General features: G+C 35.5%; 1 protein-coding gene across 13 annotated transcripts in view; it reads right to left on the minus strand.

The window, feature by feature from the left end:
- LOC134533152 (poly(rC)-binding protein 3) overlaps positions 1 to 22,449 on the minus strand; it is a 162,101-nt gene that overhangs the window by 24,393 nt on the left and 115,259 nt on the right. For all 13 annotated transcript variants that reach the window (XM_063370479.1, XM_063370478.1, XM_063370480.1 and 10 more), the window contains 2 exons: positions 17,265 to 17,415; positions 13,729 to 13,857 (listed from right to left, as the gene is read on the minus strand). In XM_063370479.1, coding sequence (XP_063226549.1) covers positions 13,729 to 13,857; positions 17,265 to 17,415 — 280 coding nt within the window. The remainder of the gene's footprint in view (positions 1 to 13,728; positions 13,858 to 17,264; positions 17,416 to 22,449) is intronic.

Consider the following 22,449-nt stretch of genomic DNA (forward strand, 5'->3'; position numbering starts at 1 on the left):
TGAATAATTCCAAACATTTTTACTAAAGAAACAGACGTAATAAATTTTCAGGAGTATGAGAGAATAAATTCATAACCAAACCATTTAAGAATTATATTTCGTAAAGTATTTATGTATAAGCCTTTTTCATTTTTGGTATAGATTGAGTACCCTTTTTTTAACCCCTTTTTCAGTGTACTATTACAAGATATATTTTATGTAGATGAAATTACAATTACTTTGCATTTCATGAAAGTCGCCAATTCAAACATTGTGAAACACATGCCTATTTCATTTTAATTATGATTATGCCATTTTTTATACTTACACTTTCATTTATTTTGGTTATAACTAGGCTTAGAATTGTTAAATAATTTCACCGAACTACAGATACCTACGTTATTTAAGATTTTTATTTTAAATGTTGAGTACAGTTTGACACGTATGAGCTGATTCTTAGTTATACTTAGTAAGTCAGTATTACAAGTTCCCAAAATTTTCACTCCTCTTTTCTTTTCCCACTGGAATGCCTATGTGCATAATACTAGCTGCAGTACCCAGCATTGTCCGGGCTGAACATAGGGAGATATATTGTCCACGAATTAAAGCAAAATGGATAGCGCTATATGACAATGTGGTGGACATAGAGAAATGACACACAATTGCTGTTTGTATGTCTAAGACCTATGATTTTCTGTTTACCCATGGCTATTGGTTGAACGGTTTGTAAGTTGATGCGATGCAGCGCCATATAGTGGCAAGTTACAAAACAATTGATAGCATAAAAACCTTCTCCATAAAAAAATACTTCAATGTGCCAACTTTCATGACGATCAGTCAAACAGAATCAGATTTATCAATTTCATACATACCAACATTCTATTTTTTATATATATAGATGACAATATCCATTAACCAAATAAAACCAAACTCATCCCATTTATTTGTAGCAGATATGAAATCCAAAATATTTATAATAAACTTACATTTATATTGAATTCAAATTCATCTCGCCAATACTGATTCTGTGTTTTATACATCTGTATTTAATTTTATAAATAATATTCACTCTGTTACAACTTAAAAGGTGATATCTTGGAGAACATTGAATAAGAGAAGTGTTTGTTAAACACTGTTATCTTTAATTATGTTTTATTTGATCATAAGATATTATTTTTTAATGTTAAAATAAATTTTAAAATCCTTCACAAATTGAGGGGTATTTTTACAAAACTTGTTTTCTACTAATTTTTTAATGTTTAGGAGAAGCAATAAAAGCTTATTTATATAGTGTTCCTAAGATAATTTTTATTAAAAGTTACATAAAACTATAAATAAGGACATAAGATCTACACACACTGTCATAATAAAATGCTTAATTGTAATAAGTCATTGAAAAAAAAAACTTTACTTGGATATTTATAAAAGGTAGACTAATTTCTAGTAGCATTATACAAGATCATAAGCACCCATTTTATAGGACTTAAAAAAAAATGGAAGAATTAATCAAGTGAGGGAAACTATCCAATGTTAACATGATATTTAAGGCAGGATGATCTGAATCTTTTTTGACTAGTCCTTCATCGGCTTGAGTTATTAGACATTAAGAAATATAAGTAAAAAAAAAAGTAGAAAAGATTTTTAGATGATAGGGTTTCATTTACTGAGATAAACCAAGACTAGAAATAAAATTGATCAAAAGATGTGCCTTGTTTTTAATGTGCTTATGTAAAATATTGGCGGCTTGATGATCGGTCCAGTCAACACCAGAAAAATTGATGTGAGGCAAATTTATCTTCTAAAGCTTCAAAATTGAAAAATATGTATTTGAAGATTTTTAAAATAAATAGACATTGCCAAGAATAAAAACTTAAGTTGGTGATAAATTGATTTTTACCAGACGGCTTCAACACCAGGGTAATCAAGAGTGTACATAGTGTTACAAGACCACAACGCGTGCCAGGTTCAGAGCTGGATGGACGGTCCTGCACAGCCACTGGCGTTACGCACAGTGATATGTGCCGTCCACCGACGTAAGACACGCCACGCATGCCTGGCCGGATTACAAGGGTCATCGCTAATTCGCTACCACCCTCCTCCCCTCCGCTCCCCGCGTATCGTCGTCCTTCCTCGGTGCTGTTATCTATCGCTGAGCGGCCTTGGAAATCCCACGGGCATCCGCGCGGAGCGCCACGAATAAACACGACCTTTCTGGACTTTTCGAGTGTCGGGTCGGCCCGGGATGATGCGACTCGTCAAGGCCACTCTCGTTGGTTCGAGAAGGGCGCCCCCAGGTACTTGAGCAGTGACGCCAGCCTACGCGAGAGTGCCACGAGAGTTCCGGGCGACAGTTCAGAGAGTTCCGCAAGTGCAACATCGGCAAAGGAGGTGAGAAAGACGCCCCTCCCCCCCCCCCCCCAACCCCTCCAAAGTGGCACAACGCAGAGCGACAAGATCGAGAGAGTGCGGCGACTGAGTGGCGCGAGGCTGTGTGTGTGAGGACAGGCGCGAGGTGAGGGGCGAACCACTGTCGAGCCTAGCTCCAGCGAGGAGTGCGAACTGTGGAACTTGACAGACACTGAATGACTTGCGAATAAACAGTTTTAAGTGCCAGTGATTGGTGATCGGACATTTTTAATTACAATTATTTATTAGTATTGTAAATATTAGTAATTAATAAAACTGTAATAAAACTTATTGGAAAATTTAATTGTGCTATCCCTTAAGAACCCAGTTCTCCCCACATAGGTCATAACAATAGGTTGAATAGATATAAATTTGAGTTTGTTGAGGCTGCTATTAAGACACCACTACCGCATTATTTTGATATCATTTCTATAGATGATAATTGGTGAGTAAAGTAGTGCAAGTTTATACTAAATTTATTAAACCAGGTTTCAGTAAGACAAATAATGAGGATTGGCAAGATTTTTAGAGAATTCAATAGAATTAGTTCTTAGACCTCTGACATTTTTATATAGTAATTCCCACTCCTTAGGGTTAGAAATCACAGAGGTAATTTATGATGCTCCTCAAGACACTTGGGATGAGGTCGAAGCAGTCACACTTGCTGGAATAGGTTTGGGACTAGTCCTACCCATAGACAGACATAGAATCATAAACAGCAATTTCTTCAGGATGGAGTTTCCTGTAAAGCAGGCTAATTAAGCACCTGCTATGCCAAAACACTATGTTGTTGATTCTTTTGAAATCCTCTTAAAAAAACAGAAATATGAAAGGAAGCATACAAATAAAAATTTTTTTCGAAGTTTGGCTACTTTAACATGAATTAGGTTAAGCTCATTGGAAATATAACCTACAATATCATTTTCCTGGACTGACAAATCGAAACAAGTATCAAACAATGTTGTTTTTTTTGGGGGGGGGAAAGGGGGGGGGTGTAGGTTTGCTGACTGTTTTGAGAGTAGAGATGTTCCTTGTGCCTGCTTGCATGGGCACTTTTTTTGTAATCCTGTTCCCAATGTTCACATTGTTTTTAGGTTTACGAGCACGTTGCACAACTGTGAATCCGTCTTCATCAGTATGTTGGATGGAGTTGATGGTGCACGTGACACTGCACTTTTCCTGCTGCGTCGGATGTAGGTCACGGGACGAACTACTGATGCCCAAGACATTGGGAGTTGAAACAAGTTCTGTCATCTCGCGACTCTGTGATTTCATAAGAGCTTGAGCATAGGCTTTATCCACCGTTTCGGAGCGTGAATCCATCGGCAGAGTCTTCAGTATCACATTCTCACTTCATAAGTCATTAACCTTGGCACAATAAAATCTACCTTAATTAATAATTAAATCTTCTACATCAAAATTTTCAAACTTAACATCCATCTTAGATTGTCGCTGGCTTCTTGCCAGACTGGATCCCGTTTTCTCGAGAGACATTCTAAACACATTTGGTCAGTTTTTTCTAGTTATGGAGAAAAAGCTCATTATGAGGGAAAATAAAGCCCCAGAATTCAGATTGAGCAGAGATTGAAGAATCAATATTGCTAAGATACTACAAACGATGCTACACGAAAGAAAGATCAAGTAAGCTGAGGACCGTGCGTGAACACGTCCTACAGCTATGAACACACGACTGCGACTGGTGAACACAAGTGTTACATTCCTCATATCCGCTGTGAGGGATCACCAGAAAAACAGATCTCAAAAATGGTATAAGTGTCACAGTTTGTAGGCAAGATGTGTAGTTTTTAAACTAAACTGTAAACAGCACTCAAAAATAGTAAAAGTGATGCAGACTGTACGCACCACAATGAGGAGTATTTTTTTACTCACAGCTCTTATCAACTTGCTAAACAACAGATAAATCCCAATGGCTTTCAAAATTCACCAGTTTACTCTTCTCGCAGATTTTCCGGCACCAAAACAATTCAATGCTAATTCAAGGTTTCCAAATTTTCCCAGTGGAATGGCTACCCTGATTCAATAGTCACTAAGTAGCTAAAATATGTTCAATTAATTTTTATGCTATTTCTTCTATTTTATATGGGATTTCAGACACTGAATTCCTGAGAAATAACTTAATGTGAGCATACTGACCAATGCTGAATTTCAGAATATGCCAAACCAAGTAATGTCAGATTAAAGAGCTTTACTGTACTAGTAAAATAAAGAGCTTTCCCTCTTGTGACCATCTATTCTTTTGAGCAGCTTCTTTTCAGTTAAAAATGTAAATGAATTTTACGTATACAGATCTAGATTCTATTAAAACTTATGTAGCATTGCTTCAAACCTGGAATTCTGAAATTTCCAGACTTTCGTATGATTACCAGAAGTGAAATGACATTTTTTTTTACCTTACATGCATCATTTCAGTTTTTAAAAAAACTATCTATTTTAACATCATTATGTGATCAATAACTTTGCTGCAAGAAACCACGTAAAATATACGTCATATGCACAACTCACTGAAAGTTATGACACACTTGGTGTGTCTGCTATATTAGTGTCAATCAAAAGTATTAAATTCAGTTTATATCCTACTGAAATAAAAAACATAGCATTACTAATGAGCTTATTTTGTCACAAGAAACATTGGAAGTGCTTATTGCACTATAAGTTAGACAGAAATTTATGTTTATGCTTGCATTTGTTTGAAAGTATTACATAAATATATTAAGTAAAAAAAATCTCTTAAAAGAAACCACTCAAAAAATTAACATTGCACAGACCTATCTTTAAAAATTAGTCTTCACTTGGTGTTTTTATTTTAAAGCTTTGTTTAAAAACAATGGAATAGGGGAAAGGGGGGAAGGGAGAGAGAAGGAAGGCAGGTGGAAAGAAAAGAAGAATATATTGGAAAATGTAGGCGAGACAAGGAAGGGTAGCATTGACATGTGTCATGTCCCAAAAAGAAAGTCTAGAAATGTTCAATGATATCCTCGAATACCTGATTTTTCGCAATTTTCTAGATATTATTGTCATTTTATAACTACACACATTCACAAATAACAATTGAAAGAGTACTTAAAATTCAAGAGATACAAAGAGATAAGGAATGCTAATCATCTTGCAGAATTTTTTCAGATCCGATACAACCAATTATTACAGTCCAATGTTTATCATCACAGAAAGAATTGTACTTCAGGAATAAACTCCTTTAAATCTAGAGTGTCAATAGATTTCGATGGTATTCCCAAATTTAAAAAACAAGGATGCTCTGTTTCTCTCCTACAGTAAACCTTAAGTTACAGTGGTGTATATCAAAAATGGAAAATAGCTAAGGTCACTAAGCAGCAAACTAAATGTTTTGTATCATTGACCTATATCACTTTTGTATAGGATTGATAAAATCTTAGACAAAATCATATTAAAAAACATGGTTTCAAACTTAAAAACATAAACTCTCAGAATGTCAACATGGTGTAGAATAGTTCAAAAAAATATTGACTAGGTAACATTTCTTATCCCTATTAATTTTAAACTAATAACACGTGGTCAGATAGAAGCTTGCTATTTTAGTTTAGTAAACACCTTTGACAGTTAATCATCGTAAAATTACTTGAGAAATCATCTCATTAAGCATCATCTGGATTAAGCAGCTAAAACTTAAAATGGTTAAAGTTATTTGAAGGAAAAACGTTTCTCTATTTCAACCAATAACTCTGATTCCGAATTACATGTTGCAGTATCTAGGGTTCCACAATGAGGTACCTTGTCACCTTTTTAATTCAATATCTTCATTGATAATGTAATTAAAGTACCTATTCAACCATACTGTTAATCTTCTAATTGCAGATGATGCAACAATACATGGAAAAATTATTTCCTTACATGACTGTCACTTGCTTTAGAGTTACATTTTTCTATTGTAGAGTGATGTAACGTTAAACTTATGTTTATTATAATCATGAAAAACTACTACCATAACCTTAACGTCAACCGGGCCTGCACCCCAGGAGCCTGGTCAGCCTATGCCTCCTTTCCCCTCGCCAACATCCCACTTCTCTCACTGGCATTCGTACCGTCACGAAACTATGTAGTCGTGTGTTTGAATAGCGCGCCACAAACTACCACAAGAGGGCGCTGTAGCGGCAGTGCTGTGTCCCCTTAAATTTATAGTAAATATATTGTTAATCTTTTATTTTTTTCCAGTGAATTTGTGTCACCACTGATGGGCGGGGTTTTGTTTTTGGTTCAATATATAATTTTATTTGTTTAATATAAAGACGTTGCTGGACGGACCCGAGTAGACCCGAACGTAAGCCAAAGTCGGCCTTTATTTTAATCTAATAAATTAATAACTGTTTGTTTAGTGATAGCAGAGACGTGGGAGAGTGTGCCATAATTATTATAAAAGGGTTTTTGTATTTGTCCTACGTAAGATTTCAAGGCACTTAATCATAAGAGCGTAGCTGTAATCTAGTCTAGCGGGAAGGCGCCATGATGTTCCAAGAGAGCCCAGCGCTCAGCCAGTTCTCCGCCGCCAATGACCGAGGTAAGACGCAGCCTCCCGCACCCCGGACTTCACCCTTTGTACTCTGAGCCGTAGGTCTGCTTTATCTTTAATCAATTATCAATCAATTTCGCGTTATCCCCGGGGCTTGCCTCGGTCGAGGGACTGCTTTATTAAATCTTTCTTAGCTCTTAACGAGACTCCTTTTAAACACATACTACGTAATTACTTTGTGCAGCCATGTGCGTGGGTCTTACTACCCTAAATCAATTGAGTGCCTTGGGCCTTTGAACTGTATCATCTCGAAGCTGTGTATGGGAGCACGTGTATACATACATTAAATACCTGAAGTATGAAACTACCTTACTTCTTTTCTTTTACCGACCACGTGGCGACCTATCCACCGTGAGAAGGCGTGTGGTACGCCTTGAGAGCCCACGATTCATTAATATAGTATAAGCGTGCCCGACGCTGAGAGCGGGCCAGGTCTGATCGAATTACGTGTAGCAACTGAGGGTCGAATCTTGCCTCACATGGGCAACGTTACGCCCTGAAGCGGGTCTCAGCCGGGTCCATGTGCCCTTCCATGTGGTGGCGCCTACCATCTCTCATCACCGTAAAGACCCTAATCACGACAACCTCTATGAAAATGCATCCCAGAATATTTAGTATATAAAATAGTATATCAAAAGAATTATGAAATCCCCATAAATTTTTAATACTGAGTTCCTCACTTGATTTTTATTTACATTTTCATCATAACATTGAATTACTTACATCAAATACTAATAGAGCCTTTGCTCCTTTTAAATAAATTACATAAACTAATTTATTTAAATAGATTCCATAATTAATCTAAATAGCTTACGTAGATCTTAACTAATATATGGCTCTACTATTTGGAAAAACATTAATAAAACTTATAGTCACAAACTTTTTAACTTTATAAAGTTAAAAAAAGTCAAATAATGTAGAGTTACACTTCTTAGTTCTCTTTAAAACGAGAAATACTAGCAGCAATATTTATTCTTAACTGCTATAAATATAACTTGAACTACAACTATATACTTTATACTTTAAACCACTGGCATTAAAGTTCCACCTTTCGACAGTCATCAACAAACTTTATTATGAACTTTAAACAATAATTACTGTATGTACTCAAATAAACCACACACAATTTTTCATAAAATAGGTGTTTAAAAAACAATATGTGTGCCTTATTCAAGACTTTAAAATGCTGCATAGCACAAGTTCCATCCAGCTTCAAGGTTTGTTAACCTGTGTAATGCTTAATGGATGACAGACATCTTACATGTGGTTTATAAGTGTGTTTTTGTGAAAAAGATACTGTAATTTCATTAAAGGTTTGCTGTTTTGAGCTTCTACGGTTGCAAATAAAACCTAAAATGATTCAAAATGCTCCAGAAGTGGAAATACATGTGGCAGTAAAAAATTAGTATGTTGTCGCAGAAAGTCATATACCCGACCGAAGATAAAAATTAGATACGTGTTTGAGTGATGGTGGTATTGCAAAAAAAATTTGAAAATGTGTTTGTGTGTGTTTCTTCAGCAATTCCCCAATTTATTTTGTTTACAATCTTTGTAACAAAGCATTAATTTGAAAAGTATGTTGCCAAGAAGTCAATTGCGCTTCAACGCAGTAAATAAACAGCTGCAGGTGGTAACTATTTTACATTCATGACAATTACGTATTTCCTAGCATCACGGTAAACTTGTTAATAGGTTTATTAGGGATGCGAAGCTTATTTCAGGGCACTGCTTATTCTGGTAAATACGGTAGGACATTTTGAACAGATTCATAACACATTTTAATAATTTGACAGTTATGTTGTTGTTTTTTTTTGTTTTTTTCACTTTATAAACAGATAGTGTAAAAAAGAATTTGCTATCCCTTATTTAATTTTAATATAATATCAGTATATTTTACACGTATTGTGGTTAAGTAGACTTTGTATATAATATTCTATATGTCATGTCCTTGTTTCTGTAATTGGCCTTGTTTATTATTGTTATTGGTGTTAATGTCTGTGTTTTAGTTTAGTACAAGAGTTATATGTAGAACAAAAAGATAGTCAAACCTCCACAACAACCCAAGAGCCACAAGCATCTCATCAAGTTATTACATGGGAGGTGGTAATAAAAATTTTCTGTATCTTACAAATGTCAAACTAAAGCTCCTGAAAAAAAAATATTGTTTAAAATCAATGCAGGCACAGATGTTACAGTGCTCAGTGAGCATCTTTCTTCTAATATAAACCTAGTTGTTAAACCAACAGAAAAGAAACAGGAACAGGAAAAATTACTATTGAATTGGTGAGTAATACCAACGAAACATTACGGTATACAGGCGAGAATAATTACACAGAAAAACTTTAGTGGTTATAGGGTAACAAATTCCATTACTGGGCTGGGCTACCCTACCATAAAAGCAATTTTTGTTTTCCATTTAACAACTAGTTAAGAAACAAAAAAAAGAGCACATATTTGTCAATAAGTTTGCCTGTGTCATTGAAGATCTGGTAAAGTTTAAAAATCAGTACCATATTCAACTTCAAGAAGAGGAACCCCCCCCCCCCCCCCCAAATGCTGTGGTGGCGCTATGACTTGTACCACCAACACTGCGAAGCAAAGTGAAGGAGGACATTGATAGAATGGTGGCTGATGGGAGTGATGAAAACAGTCCAGGAGTGAACCGATTGACATGCACTAATGGTGTGCTGGTTCCGAAGAAGAACGGTTCATTCCGTAATGATTTGCATATACTTCCAGAAACTAACCAATTCACAAAAGCTTCAAAAACTGCGCAATTAGAAGATTCTGAATGGTTTTACAGCTTTGGATTTTGCCAATGGTTTTCGGCAGATTTCACTAACAAGCTAGTGCACAACTCACCATATTTGGACAAAGTTGTTTTAATCAACAAATATTTGGATTAAATTCAAGCCTTGAGCACTACCAGTGTCTGATGCAGCAATGACAGGCATGTCAACAGCAATTTGGATGAGATACAGATTGGTGGCCGTACAGCTGAAGAACATGACTGACGGATAACAGCAGTACTCAATAAGTTATTGGTGAATTGAATTACTCTCAAGAAAGCAAAATGCCAGCTTCTAATGAACACACTTAAGTTTTTGGGACAAGTAATACGAGAGGGTTCAGTTCAGCTAGACAAAACCAGAGCGATCAAGAACATGCCAAAACCGACAACCCACAAACTCAGAAAAATTTTTTGTATGGTTACAAACGTAATAAAATTCATCCCACACTAAGCAGAAAAAAACACAGATATTAGAGCCTTGCTCTGCTGGGAAAAGCCTCAGCATAAAGGATCAACAATTGAAGGAGGAAGTATATCATCAGCCCACACTGGCACTATATAAACAAAAGTGAAAACAAGTGTGTTAGCACATGTTTCTCATGGGAAGCGTGTTGGGATAACACCAACCCTGCCAATAGAAACCTTAAATTTGCATCACGAAGCCTTAGTGAAGTAGAATCATATTATGTGCATATAGAGAAGGAAACATTTGCAGTTATCTTGGCATGTAAGGAATTCAGGGAATATGTATTGGGCATCAAATTCAAAATTAGGCCAGTCCACAAACTACAGGTAACTCTATGGGCTACAAAACATTTAACAATATTGACAACTTGACTTCAAAGGATGAGAATGTGCCTCATTTGTTTTGAGTATGCCATAGAACATATGGCCAGGAATAGTTCTGTGTGACAGATGAACTTTCCAGAGTTGTCATCAATCAGTAAACTGAAGACAATTGTGCCATAACAAAACAAGAGTTGTTTGTCAAAGCATTATTAAAAGAAACCTCATTTTCTGATTCAAACTACAGTGCATCAAGAAAGTGGAATAGGAGGTCAAGGAATGTCTAGTTCTGAAGAAATACCTGGTTTTGAAAATAAGCACAGACCATTCTAGCAGTTCAGAGAATAGTTAGCACAACAAAAAGGGCTTCCAATGAAAAGACCACACCTAGGCAACTATGGACAGACATGCTTAATATAATTCATGAAGGTCACGTTAGTTAAGTGTCGTCATGGGGCCCAAAAGTCATTTTGGTAATAATACATTATGACAGATGTTAAAAGACTAGTACAAACTGCCATCAAAGCCTGCAACAGTGAGTTCAACGAGCTAAACCATGCAACCTACCACATTACCTGGCAGGCCATGGTTTTTAGTAGGAATGGGCCATTTTTAATTGACTAATGTGGATTATCTGGTAGTGGAAGATTACCTTTTAAGATACTTTGAAGCAGTACAGACTGACTTGCATCAAAAGCTATGATTTTGCACAAGAAAAACATATTTGCTTGTTATAAAAACCCAGAAACAGTTTGTATTGATGAGGGCACTCAGTTTATCATTCATGAATTTAAAAAGCTTTCACCGGAATATGGGTTAACACATTTCAAGTACTAAATCTCTGTGGACTAATGGTGAAGCAGAAAGTGCTGATTAGGTGGCAAAATAAGCTGTGTACAAGAATAAAAACTAGAGATGGGTCAAATTCATTCTTCGATTCCTTGATTCTATAAATTCTCTGAGAAAATGTGTACTCAAGAGTTAAGTACTAATGAATTTGATTTTGTAGAGGTTGATCCTCATGCACCAAGCAGAATCTTTTTTGTCCAATATCTAGGATTATTTGAAACATGAATCTATTCTATATTGCCTTGGGAAGTTGAACCTATTGATCCTAGGTACATGTGTACAGATCAGACATGCGCAGATATGACACTGTGGTTCGATTAGCCAACTAGCCGCAGTGGTACAGTACATAGAATGGCAGCAGGAACAAGAGCACAAACCGGAAGCAGCTTGCGGAAGTCTGAGAGAGATATGAGATATGAGTCAAAATATGAGTGTAGAAAATATAACACTAGGGAGGGCAAGTGTGCGTAGAAAGCAAAGCCATTGCAGTAACAGGAAGACATGGGAATTAGCAGATACTCAACTGCCTGATCCACAACTGAAGAGGAATTCAGTCTCTTGCCAATCAGAGGGAGAAGTTCCCTACCAGATGATTGCCGGGGCTTTGCTGAGCATAAGAGAGCAAAACCCATCAATCCAGGAACAGGTATGAAGCGAAGAAGGCTACAGAAGAGCTGCCTCATGATGTCTGAAGGTCTAGAGCTTCATATGGCTTTTATTTAGTGAAAATATTGTAATCAAGACATAAAGGAAGGTAATTTGGGTGAAACCATAAGAAACATAAATTAGTTATGGCCAGTAGGTCTGTGCAAAGCTTCAACTATGCGAATCAATCAAACTCTTTTTAATATATACAATTTCACTTTGTCACAAAATTTACTACATTTTATTTGAATCTTTGGTTGTCATGCAAAGCTATGTGTCTGCTGTGAAGCATCCCACTTGCTGCAAAGCTTTCAAACATTGGAAGCCTAACATTTTCTCATGAAAATATTTAGTTTTTTTTTTGTTGTATGTTTTGCTTGAATAAAGTTGGTTACTTAAAAAGATCAAAAGAAGGCACTCCATTTGCTTTTATGAATGCTCAATATTAATATTATGCATGGTTATTTTATAATTTTATTGAATGATGTTATATATATTGGGCCCAATTGGTTAATTATTCAATCAGTTCAAACATTACAAACGTTTAACGATTATTATTTTTTATATAAATCCTGTATTTTATAAAATAAGTGTACTACAGCTTCGCCAAGAACAATATTTGCAAATCGATTAGACTTCAAGAATATTTTAAACGTTCAATTTGGTATTCGCTTCACATAAAAAAACTAGTATTCACACAGGCCTAATGGCCGGATTGGAATTAAAACCTACGTCCTCTGAAATGTGGTCCAGTTTCTTAATGCTGTTCTACCTCACTCTAAGGAGTACAATCATTTTAGAAATAATACAAACTAAATTAAAGTTTGAAACATACTGAACACAAAAAAAAATCTTTGAAGAAGTTCAAAAAGAAAATTATTTCAGTAACACTTCATTGATGTAGAAATGTATGAAAGCTGTTTAATTTGTTAAGATCATTGTTAAGAAATTAAATGAGTCCACATTACCAATTCAAAAATTCAAGTAGCCATGTTAAAAAAAGGCCCAATACTGTGAAAATACACTAGAATGACACCAGATTACAACTTGTCACAGCTACTGCAAGTAAATATTTCACAAATATTCAAAGAAAAAATAATAAAAGTTTAAATAAAAACTAATTAACGTAAACCATGACAAAATGTTTTACATACCATTCATTAAAAAAAAAAAGTTGGTTAATGACTCCACAAACACTCGCATGCACTAAATAACAACAGTACACGGATAATAAACAAAAGAGCCAACTAGCAGCTTGCACATCTTGGATGGACAGGAAGAGGGAAACTGCAGAAGATGTGTTCTCGACGGTGAGGAGGGTGGGAACTGGAAGCAGGGAACACTTAGGTTACGTTGCAATGCGTGGATATTAACTGCTGCTTGTCGCTACGAGTATCAGATGTACCAAAGCTGAATTTTAAATTCCTGGCGCAATTTTTTTTTTCGAAAAAAGACCTGAAAATATTGAATCACCCTAAGGGTTGGGAAAAATTTCGTTGTTTTATGGACAACAAATTAATTACTGACAAACTATTAACTGTCTTACTTGTTTGCCAACTAGTGCAATGTACGTAATTTTCCAAACTTCCTTTAATTTTTCCCAACTCTAGCACTATTTCATACAACACAAAAACACAGAGAGCAAGTGCCTTGAGGCAAAGAGCGTCACGGCACTGGCTTGCTGCCTCAACAGGTCGTGAATGCTCACCTCATGTTTATCAGGTACTGTGCCAGGGCGACAGAATCGGGGTTACCCGTAATAGTAATGGTTCTGTCTGTGGTGCCACCTTCTCGTTCTTCGCAATTAGAGATTCTTATCATTGCACCACTGATTTGCCTGAAATACAAACATATATTCGATTAAACAAGATATATAAATTATAAAGCCAAACATTTATCAGCTATATCTTCATGAGATGTGTATTATTTGTAGACACACAATTTTATGGTTTTATTTTTAGTCCAGATCATTTTTAAAACAGAGATTTCAGTGTTGTTGTCATTGTTTTCATTTTTATTAAAGCTGTTTTTTAATACTTACTCCAACAAAATAGGCGTAAAATTTATATGCAGCATTTTTAAGGCAAAATATTTCTTTTTAAAAATTGGTCTAAAACAGATGCATTCAGAAGAATAAAAACCAATTAGCAAGCATTTATGGTTAAAATTGATTCAGTAAGAAATGTGCAATCAAACAAATTAAATTAATATTTCTAATCCATGCACATTGATACAATTATTTGTCCTGAAATAACATTCCTTGAATTTCAAAACATTAAATGTTTCCATTTTTTATGATTTTAATTAAGTTTTAGCTAAATGCTACTTAATTCCATGATATAACTTGCATTTCGGTGCTATATGATTATTAACTTGCATTTCTGTGTTATGAGGCATTTTGACATGTTTTTCAGTGATCTTTCTGTTTTATCACTAATCACCATGTTATCTTATCCCTAATTATTTGCTATTTAGATAAATGCAAAATAATGCTTATAAATGAGATTAAAATTTATTTTAAGCATGCAAAATATTGTTAACATTGCTATGTGTAGTAGTGTAAAAAAAGAATATTCATTTTAGATTTATTAACACACTCCAAGTCTACCTTCATTTAAGGTTATTTGTTTTTTGAAGCAATATAGTATTCTAATTAGTCAAATACTCAGATTTTTTATCGTTAATGTTGGTAGTATCTGTATCTTCCAGGCAGGGTTAGATTTTAACACCTGTCCACCTGGCAGAGACAAGTAAATTTTCATTCGGACAAGGAATAAAAAGCCATCTGTCTAGTGGACATGGACAGACAGGAAGTAAAGTAAAGGTCAGATGTTGTAACAACCCAGACAACAGACCTCCCAACTTGTTATCAAACAGTTTGACTAAAAATTTGTTTTGTTGTCTGATCATATTCAGTATCTGTTAAAAATTTTTGATATCATTGAAATAACAGCTGTTTATTCTTTGGAGAGTATTTGTGCATTTGCAATGTGTTTTATGATAATAATTATATTGTTTTGAGTGTTTTTGTTATTGCTAATTATTTGCTCACTTTATGGTGAATAATCAACATAAATTTATTTTTACCCGTTTGTTTATTTATGAAGTTACATTTTTATGTGCTTTCACGTACGAGGGTTTTTGAAAAGTTTCCAACCTCAACACGAAGATGGCAGCACTCATCAACAATTTGTGCATGCTTTTGAATATACTCTGAAATTTCAGCTATTTTAGATCCTTAGTTTTTTTTTTTTTGTTTTTTTTTTTTTTTGTTTTTTTTACAATCATTTGCATGATCCTCTGCAAAATAGTTGTTTACGAACATGATAGCCTTCTCAGTCGACAAAAATCTGTTCTTCGAGCGCAACTTTTAGCCTAGGGAACAAAAAAAGTCACCTGGGCTAGATCTGGTGAGTATGGAGGGAGGTCAAGCAGTTCAAACTGCAATTCGTAGATTTTTCACTACAGCAACTGCTGAAGTGTGAGATTTGCATTTTCTTGGAGAAACAAAAATTTTTTTCTACAAATGTGGTTGTGTTTCTGCAATTTCTACTTTCAACTTGTCAAGCAATGATGTGTAGTATGCTCCCATCATGGTTTTTCACTTTTCAAGATAATCAATTAAGACGAACTCCTTAACTATCCCAGAAAACATTCGCCATCACTTTCCTGGCCGAAGAAACAGTCTATGCCTTTTTTGGTGGTGATTCCCCCATTTGCAATCCACTGTTTTGCCTGTTTTTTATTTCCGAACTGTAATGGTGAATCCAAGTTTCATCTACAGTAATTAATTGGCGCAAAAAAATCTGACTTATTGTGTTTAAACTGTGCCAATAAAGTGTTGTAAATGTTCATTCAAACACATTTTATTCCAGAGTGAGCAAACGTGGTACCCACTGTAAACCAAAGAAGGTTAACACTAATTTTATTTTCCCTTTTTGTTCCACCAAATACTAGAAAAAAATTTCTCCAGCTTCAAAAATGACAATACTTAAGCAACGCCATACCCCATATTAAAAAAATTTAATATGTGACATTTAACGAGGTGTAAAATATATAACATTTGTTATTAATAAATATAAAGCTGCAGTAGCGGATCCAGAGGGGGGGCTAAGGGGCTCAAGCCCCCTCCAAAAGCATCTAGGTCCACTATTGTTTTAGTGTTTGCCTTGATAAAGCCTAGCCTCATCTGGGTCAAGCCCCTCCAAAACCAAAATCCTGGATCCGCCACTGTAAAGCTGTCCACCATTTTGACTAGATCAGATGCCTAACTGGAGGCCCATGGGCCAGATCTGGCTTACAAAATCATTTAGCAAAGCTGCTTAAGCAATCTTACAACAAAGAAATATTGGCAGGTATAGGTAACTATCATGTATGAGTTAGTACAATAAGTTGTCAGCTGACACCGTTATGAAGCTATAATTTTTTATATTAATGTATTATATGAATGTTTCACAGTAATTCTTCTTAGATTATGGATTTTATTTTTGTAAATACCATATTTAGGGGATTATAATTTTTTTATTATTATTTCTTCATTACACACCATACATAGGACATACATTCTAATGTATCTGGACGTCAGATTAGTTTCAATAATATCTGGTCCTTAAAAAGTGCAGAGTTGGCCATTGCTGGACTAGATGAAGTCATGAAGATACATTTCAACTATGATGACTCTAGAGAAAGTCCCTCATTTAAGTTTATCTTTTGAGGAACATATATTTTGTTGACAAATTTGGTCTACCACCCCAGAAAAAAGTGTTTTTATTTTTATTTTACTGTTTGTAAGAAAACTTTAAAAAAAAAAAGTTATTTTTTTTTTTAAACTGGTATGAGTGTTTTAGTAGATTCATTACAAATAATATAAAGTGCATGACAAGTGCACAGCAAGAGATGATAAGCGGACAACTGTGTACAACCAGCAGATATGAACATGCACAAGTATCAAGGCACCCAAGTTGGCATTGGCACATCAGTAAAAACTTTTGTGTATGTGATTTTTCATAAGTTGAGAGTTTCCTAATTCTGTGCTTACATGTACCAGATATTGACTGCAACAAAGCAACAGCTGCTCTATGTGAGATAAATAATGATCGTATATGATACTTAATAAAATATGAATGAGTGAGTACACAAATGAAGGTGGCAAAGATGAAGTCAAAATGCAAATGTTCTAAATTTTGCTTCCAAGGCCCAAAAACACATACAATAAACGTAAAACATACGCACACAAGAGCTTACCTGATTTCTGCTATTTTAGTGCCCCCTTTGCCAATAATGCAACCAATAAGCTCATTTGGCACAGTCATTTCATGAGTCTGCTGGTTGGCTCCTGGCTGATTTCTGTTCTGATTGTTTGATCGCAGTTGACTGCCAGCCAGTGCCGCAAGGGCTACAAACATCCCAGAAACAAATAAACAAACAAGGCTGTGTTTAGTTATATTTTTGTTGGTTTCAAACCAATTAGTATGGAGATACACATACATTTAACTTACGACACACTCATTTACACAGGCACAAGACACATTTCTAGGACTGCAGCCTAGTTTTTATTTTTATTTAAATGTGTTTGTGACAATTTTTGGTATGTGTAGGCTATAACATTTATCAGGTTTACTTTGCATGTACCTAGTTAGTAAAGATGTATGTGGATAAGTGTAAGACAAGGCGGTACACCTTAACTTCGCCACTTAAAATAAGGCAATAAATAAATAAATCAGAAATAGGTAATATGTTTTTATAATTTTCAAAATTTCAAAATTTCATCCCCTTCCCCGGGCACATTTCCCACCATTATCCAACCTTAATCAAAAAAGGATTAATTTATTATATTTTTGAATTTTTGGTTATTTAAAACCTCTCCCCCCCCCCCCCCTTTTCCAATTCATTAATGCCCCTCCAATTGTAATTCACACAGCGATACTGTTCACGTCCCGAGTCCTGCACAAGTCAAATCAAAATGCAGTAATCATCAAATTCAACCAGCCAGTAAACTATTCATGTAGAAAGTAGTGGCTTCAGCTTCAAGTGACTCACTGTGGTCAAAGTGTGTTGTGAGGCTTTGTGAATTCCACCTACTGATGACTTTCTTATTTTGGAATGTGCGGGGTATCTCATTGGGGCAGAAGTAGATTGAAAGAATTAATTAACACCATCCCAGCCCCAGTGTCATTCAAGAAGTTGATTCTAGGGAATGTGTTTGGTAAGGCAGTATGAACTCATTTACTGATCCAGACAGCTATAAAAAAATTACACAGTACAAAATTTAAATAAATCTTGATGAATTCCTAAATGATAGTTATCTTAAAGATTTACTTAACCAAAATCAACATCTTACTAGCTGTAAAAATAAGGAAAAATTTGTACCAACTGTAGAAAAATAAACAGGCATCGACCCTTTGGATCCAGTACACAAACATGGTAAGACTGAAGAAATATTACATCAGCGCTGAACATGAGGATGATTGGAATATTCACCTCAAGTGTGTACAACAAATTACATTTCATGCTGCCTGCCATTCAGAAAACCCCCAAATGAATTTAGAAAATTTTCAGATCAGGGGTACTTCACAATGCAAAAAAAATTGTTAGCTTTTTCAGGAGTATGGTCAGACATGACCATAGAACAGACTTAATGTGTAGCATGGAAAGTGTAGGAGCCTCACAAGAGGACAGGAGTCACTGGTGGTGTCTTGAGCAAACGGACCTTGGAAATGGCTCCAACTTGACGTCATCTGCTCATTCCATGAAGGGTTTTGTAGTGTTATCTTTCTATCTGCTGAACAATATGAAAATTTACGACAATCTCAAAGAAGTAAGGATGCCACAGATGTTGATAATGCTCTCTGCTTGGCATAATACCCCTTTCCTGACGGGTGCCGGATAACTGAAAATGCCGGATTATCGAGCGGCATCTCCCGTGATCAGTGAACACTAAGTTGTTGAGCAAATGCATTTGTACGATGGTGTTTGGCAGCAATTATTGTTCATACGGGTCAGAAGAGACACAAGGATGATCATTTCAACACTGAACAGACTATAACTAAATTTTAACCAATTGCTGCTGAGTTCTACTGAAGAAATGAGATTTGAAATAAGATACCACACATTGAACCACTGAGCTAAAGTGACAAGATTAAAGAAACTAGAAGCGCGGTGATCACTTCTGGGCGATCTCGAATTGCGATGAACGCTTCAGACTAATCTCGGACCACGTAAAGCACTTTTGACAACTGCTATGCGCGTAATATAAAAATGTTTTCGACCTTAGTTGAAAATAATAGGTTTTCAGCTTAAGTTGGCTTAGTTGGCTTAAGTCCGGACATTCCTCGCTGGTGCCAGATCATCTGGCATCTACTGTATGATGAAGAATTGCCAGGAGGCTAAATAATTAGAATTATAAAATCCCCTGCCACTTCAGATTTACCAGAGAAATCTTAACTTTCTTTTCTCTAACATACATCAATCACCAAAACTGTGATGTTTTTACCAGATCAGCATCAATCTGTATGATAATAAGTATTTACCTCTCAATACTATCAAGAAGCACAGCTGTGCTTCACCATAGTACACAATAGGTATTTCCCCGCATTAACACAAAATCTACTAAACACTAGCACTGTTAACTGCATTTATTTTATCGCAAGCACTAGTTAAAGACAAGTGTGCTGCATTATGTCAGTGTTGATATTTCCACATTCCGCATTTGACAAAAAATCTTTGTTCTCTTAAATAATTCCCCGAGTGTTTCAGGCTTTCTATTACTCTTAAATTCCCTTGCTATTCACTGTTTTAATTTTTTTAAATTTCATCTATACAGGATGTCTACCAGATCTAGAAAATTAAATTCCCTGATTTTTCCAGGTTTTCCAGGTCTAAAACTGAACTTTTCCAGGTTTTCTGTAACAATTACGACATTCCACAAAACTGAAAAAACTGCATAACATTACATTGACGGGTTTCAAAGTATTTCAACTCACTTAAATTAGTAAAAAAAAATCATTCTTCCAGACGTGTCCAAGGTGACTCAATTGATGGCATATAAAACATGCTGCTACAAATATTTCACACACTTACTTTTGCAAAAACATAAGTAAAAGGAAGCTCCCATCAATTTCGCAGTGACTCAACGAGCCAAATCCAACACTCGAGCCTTCTTCAACTGCAATGCCTTGATCTCCTCTTCAACTCTTCTTTTTCTGCCTTCTTCTTGTCTGTAGCTTCCTTTTCTTTTTGTTTTGTTTGCAGGGCTTCCTTACGCCTACAACTAGCATTTCTTACATACTGTAACATGGACTTGGTGATATCAACATGCTTTACACCTCCAGAACGTTGAACAAGTCGTACATCTGTCTTTGTGTGATCAGTATTTCTTCCTGCAAGTTTTCAGTCAGCAGATTAGAATTCACTGAAAATCCTCTTTCCAATGATGCATTTCTATGGGAAAGTACCAACATCATCCTCATAAACTTTAGAAGGCCTGTTTGGCAGCTACTGTATGTGCCTTTAGAATGAGCATCCACAAGTGATCAAAGCGCCAGTCTTCTCGAGAAAAAGACGAGAACAGTGCTTCAGAATCTTGCGAGGAACATACAAACTGATATGATCACTCAATGTTATCAGCTTCCTGTCCTTATAGCCACTTGTTTTGAAGACAACATTCTAAACTGTAATTCACACGCTGTTTCCTCACACCCGAATTTAAAGCCACAGACAGACATAAGCAGTAAATTACCTTGGTAAGTTTGTACTTCAGGGGACTTTTGTCTTGAAGTTTTTTTACCATAACCTTTAGACAAGTCCTAACATCATTTTTCAGTAACAGGACAGACTTTACTGGTACTTTCTCTTTCTTGATGGCATGGCGTACTGCATAACCCAACTTGATATTGTTAGCAGTCAATAGATTTTCCTGGTTATCTACATCCAATCGAGATACATTGCGTTTCTCCCTAAAGCTCTTCAGTACCTCTGGTTTCAAAAACTTTCCTGCCAAAGCTAATAAAACGTCTACCAGTGAATCATAGAGAAAAGGTGCCATGAGTGCTTCACTTTGGAACATTGTGAGAAACAATTCCAGCTCTGATGCCAAAGAGTAGAAGAATGTCAATTTTACTTCTAGAAGATTATCTTCAAGAGCACTTTTCACTACACTGAAAGACACAGATGAAATAGAAACTTCACTAACAAATTTCTTTAGGTGGGGTAACGTTTTCATGGCACACTCAGCAACTGCAGTATTCCATCTGATTGCACAAAATTTCTTGGAAAAAAGCTCTGATCCAGTTATTCTAATGTAATCTGCCCTCCTTGCAGGTACATGCATAAACAAATAGTAACTGTGCCTGAAAAAACTAACAACGTCCAATTGTATAGCAGAAATTCCAGTTTTGAAAGCACCATGGACCGTATGAAGCCCACAGCTACCAATTTTTAGCAACGATGGCGAATCTTCACCAAAAGTGTCTGTGATATGTATTTTCAAAGCTAACAAAAATGCCCCGTTTACGTTGAGGGCATCCATAGATACTTAAAATTAAATGCACCTGTCGGTATAATCCGAACGTGGGAAGCACATGCTGCAGTACGTACGTCAGCAGGATAACAGACCAGCTTGAACCAGTTTGTATCACGTGATTTAACGCCACTTCCGAAACCGATGGTAAATAAAAGAAAATGGACGTGGGAACTGTTCGTTATTTTCCATACAAAAATAAAAAAATGGGACCGATACACTTGATGCTATGTCAATGCAAGCAGATCAATAAACAAAAAATGTATTGCCAACTACAACCTACCAAACAAAAATTCCCTGATATTTAAAAAAATTCCCTGATTTTTCACTGATTATATTATTCCCCGATTTTTCCAGGTTTTCCAGGGTCAGTACTCATCCTGTCTATAGTACAGTGAAACCTCGTTAATTAAAACCCTGTTTATACAAAACTCCCATTAGCACATGTGCTGTTACAGTCTATTGAAATTACATTGAGCTATTATGTTCTGAGAAACAATTACAGGTATTATAGAATGTTAAGAACATGCAAAATAGAATGATGAATAAATACCGATGGTTCAGTGTAAGAGGGGGAACACAGCTTAAGAAAGAACACACAGAATTATGTAACCCCTTGTAGGTTATTTCTGAAGCTTTGTAGCATTATGCTGTCATAAATGTCAATTAATGAGAAGCGCATAAATATTTTTTTTAATCACAAGTGTACCTAATATAAAATTTGAATCATTTGGCCATAAAAAAAGGTATATTTTATTTTTAATTACTACATATAAGCAAGTTTTCATGTAACACATTCTACTTTAGGACTGTAGGGCATGTGCTGAGGGAAAAAAATTAATTGAATTTAATTTAGAAATTAAGTAAAATTTGTGATTAAGCTAGTTTAACAATATGTAGTTTGATTACTAC

This window comes from Bacillus rossius, chromosome 6 (genome assembly GCF_032445375.1).
Source record: "Bacillus rossius redtenbacheri isolate Brsri chromosome 6, Brsri_v3, whole genome shotgun sequence".
Lineage (NCBI taxonomy): Eukaryota > Metazoa > Arthropoda > Insecta > Phasmatodea > Bacillidae > Bacillus > Bacillus rossius.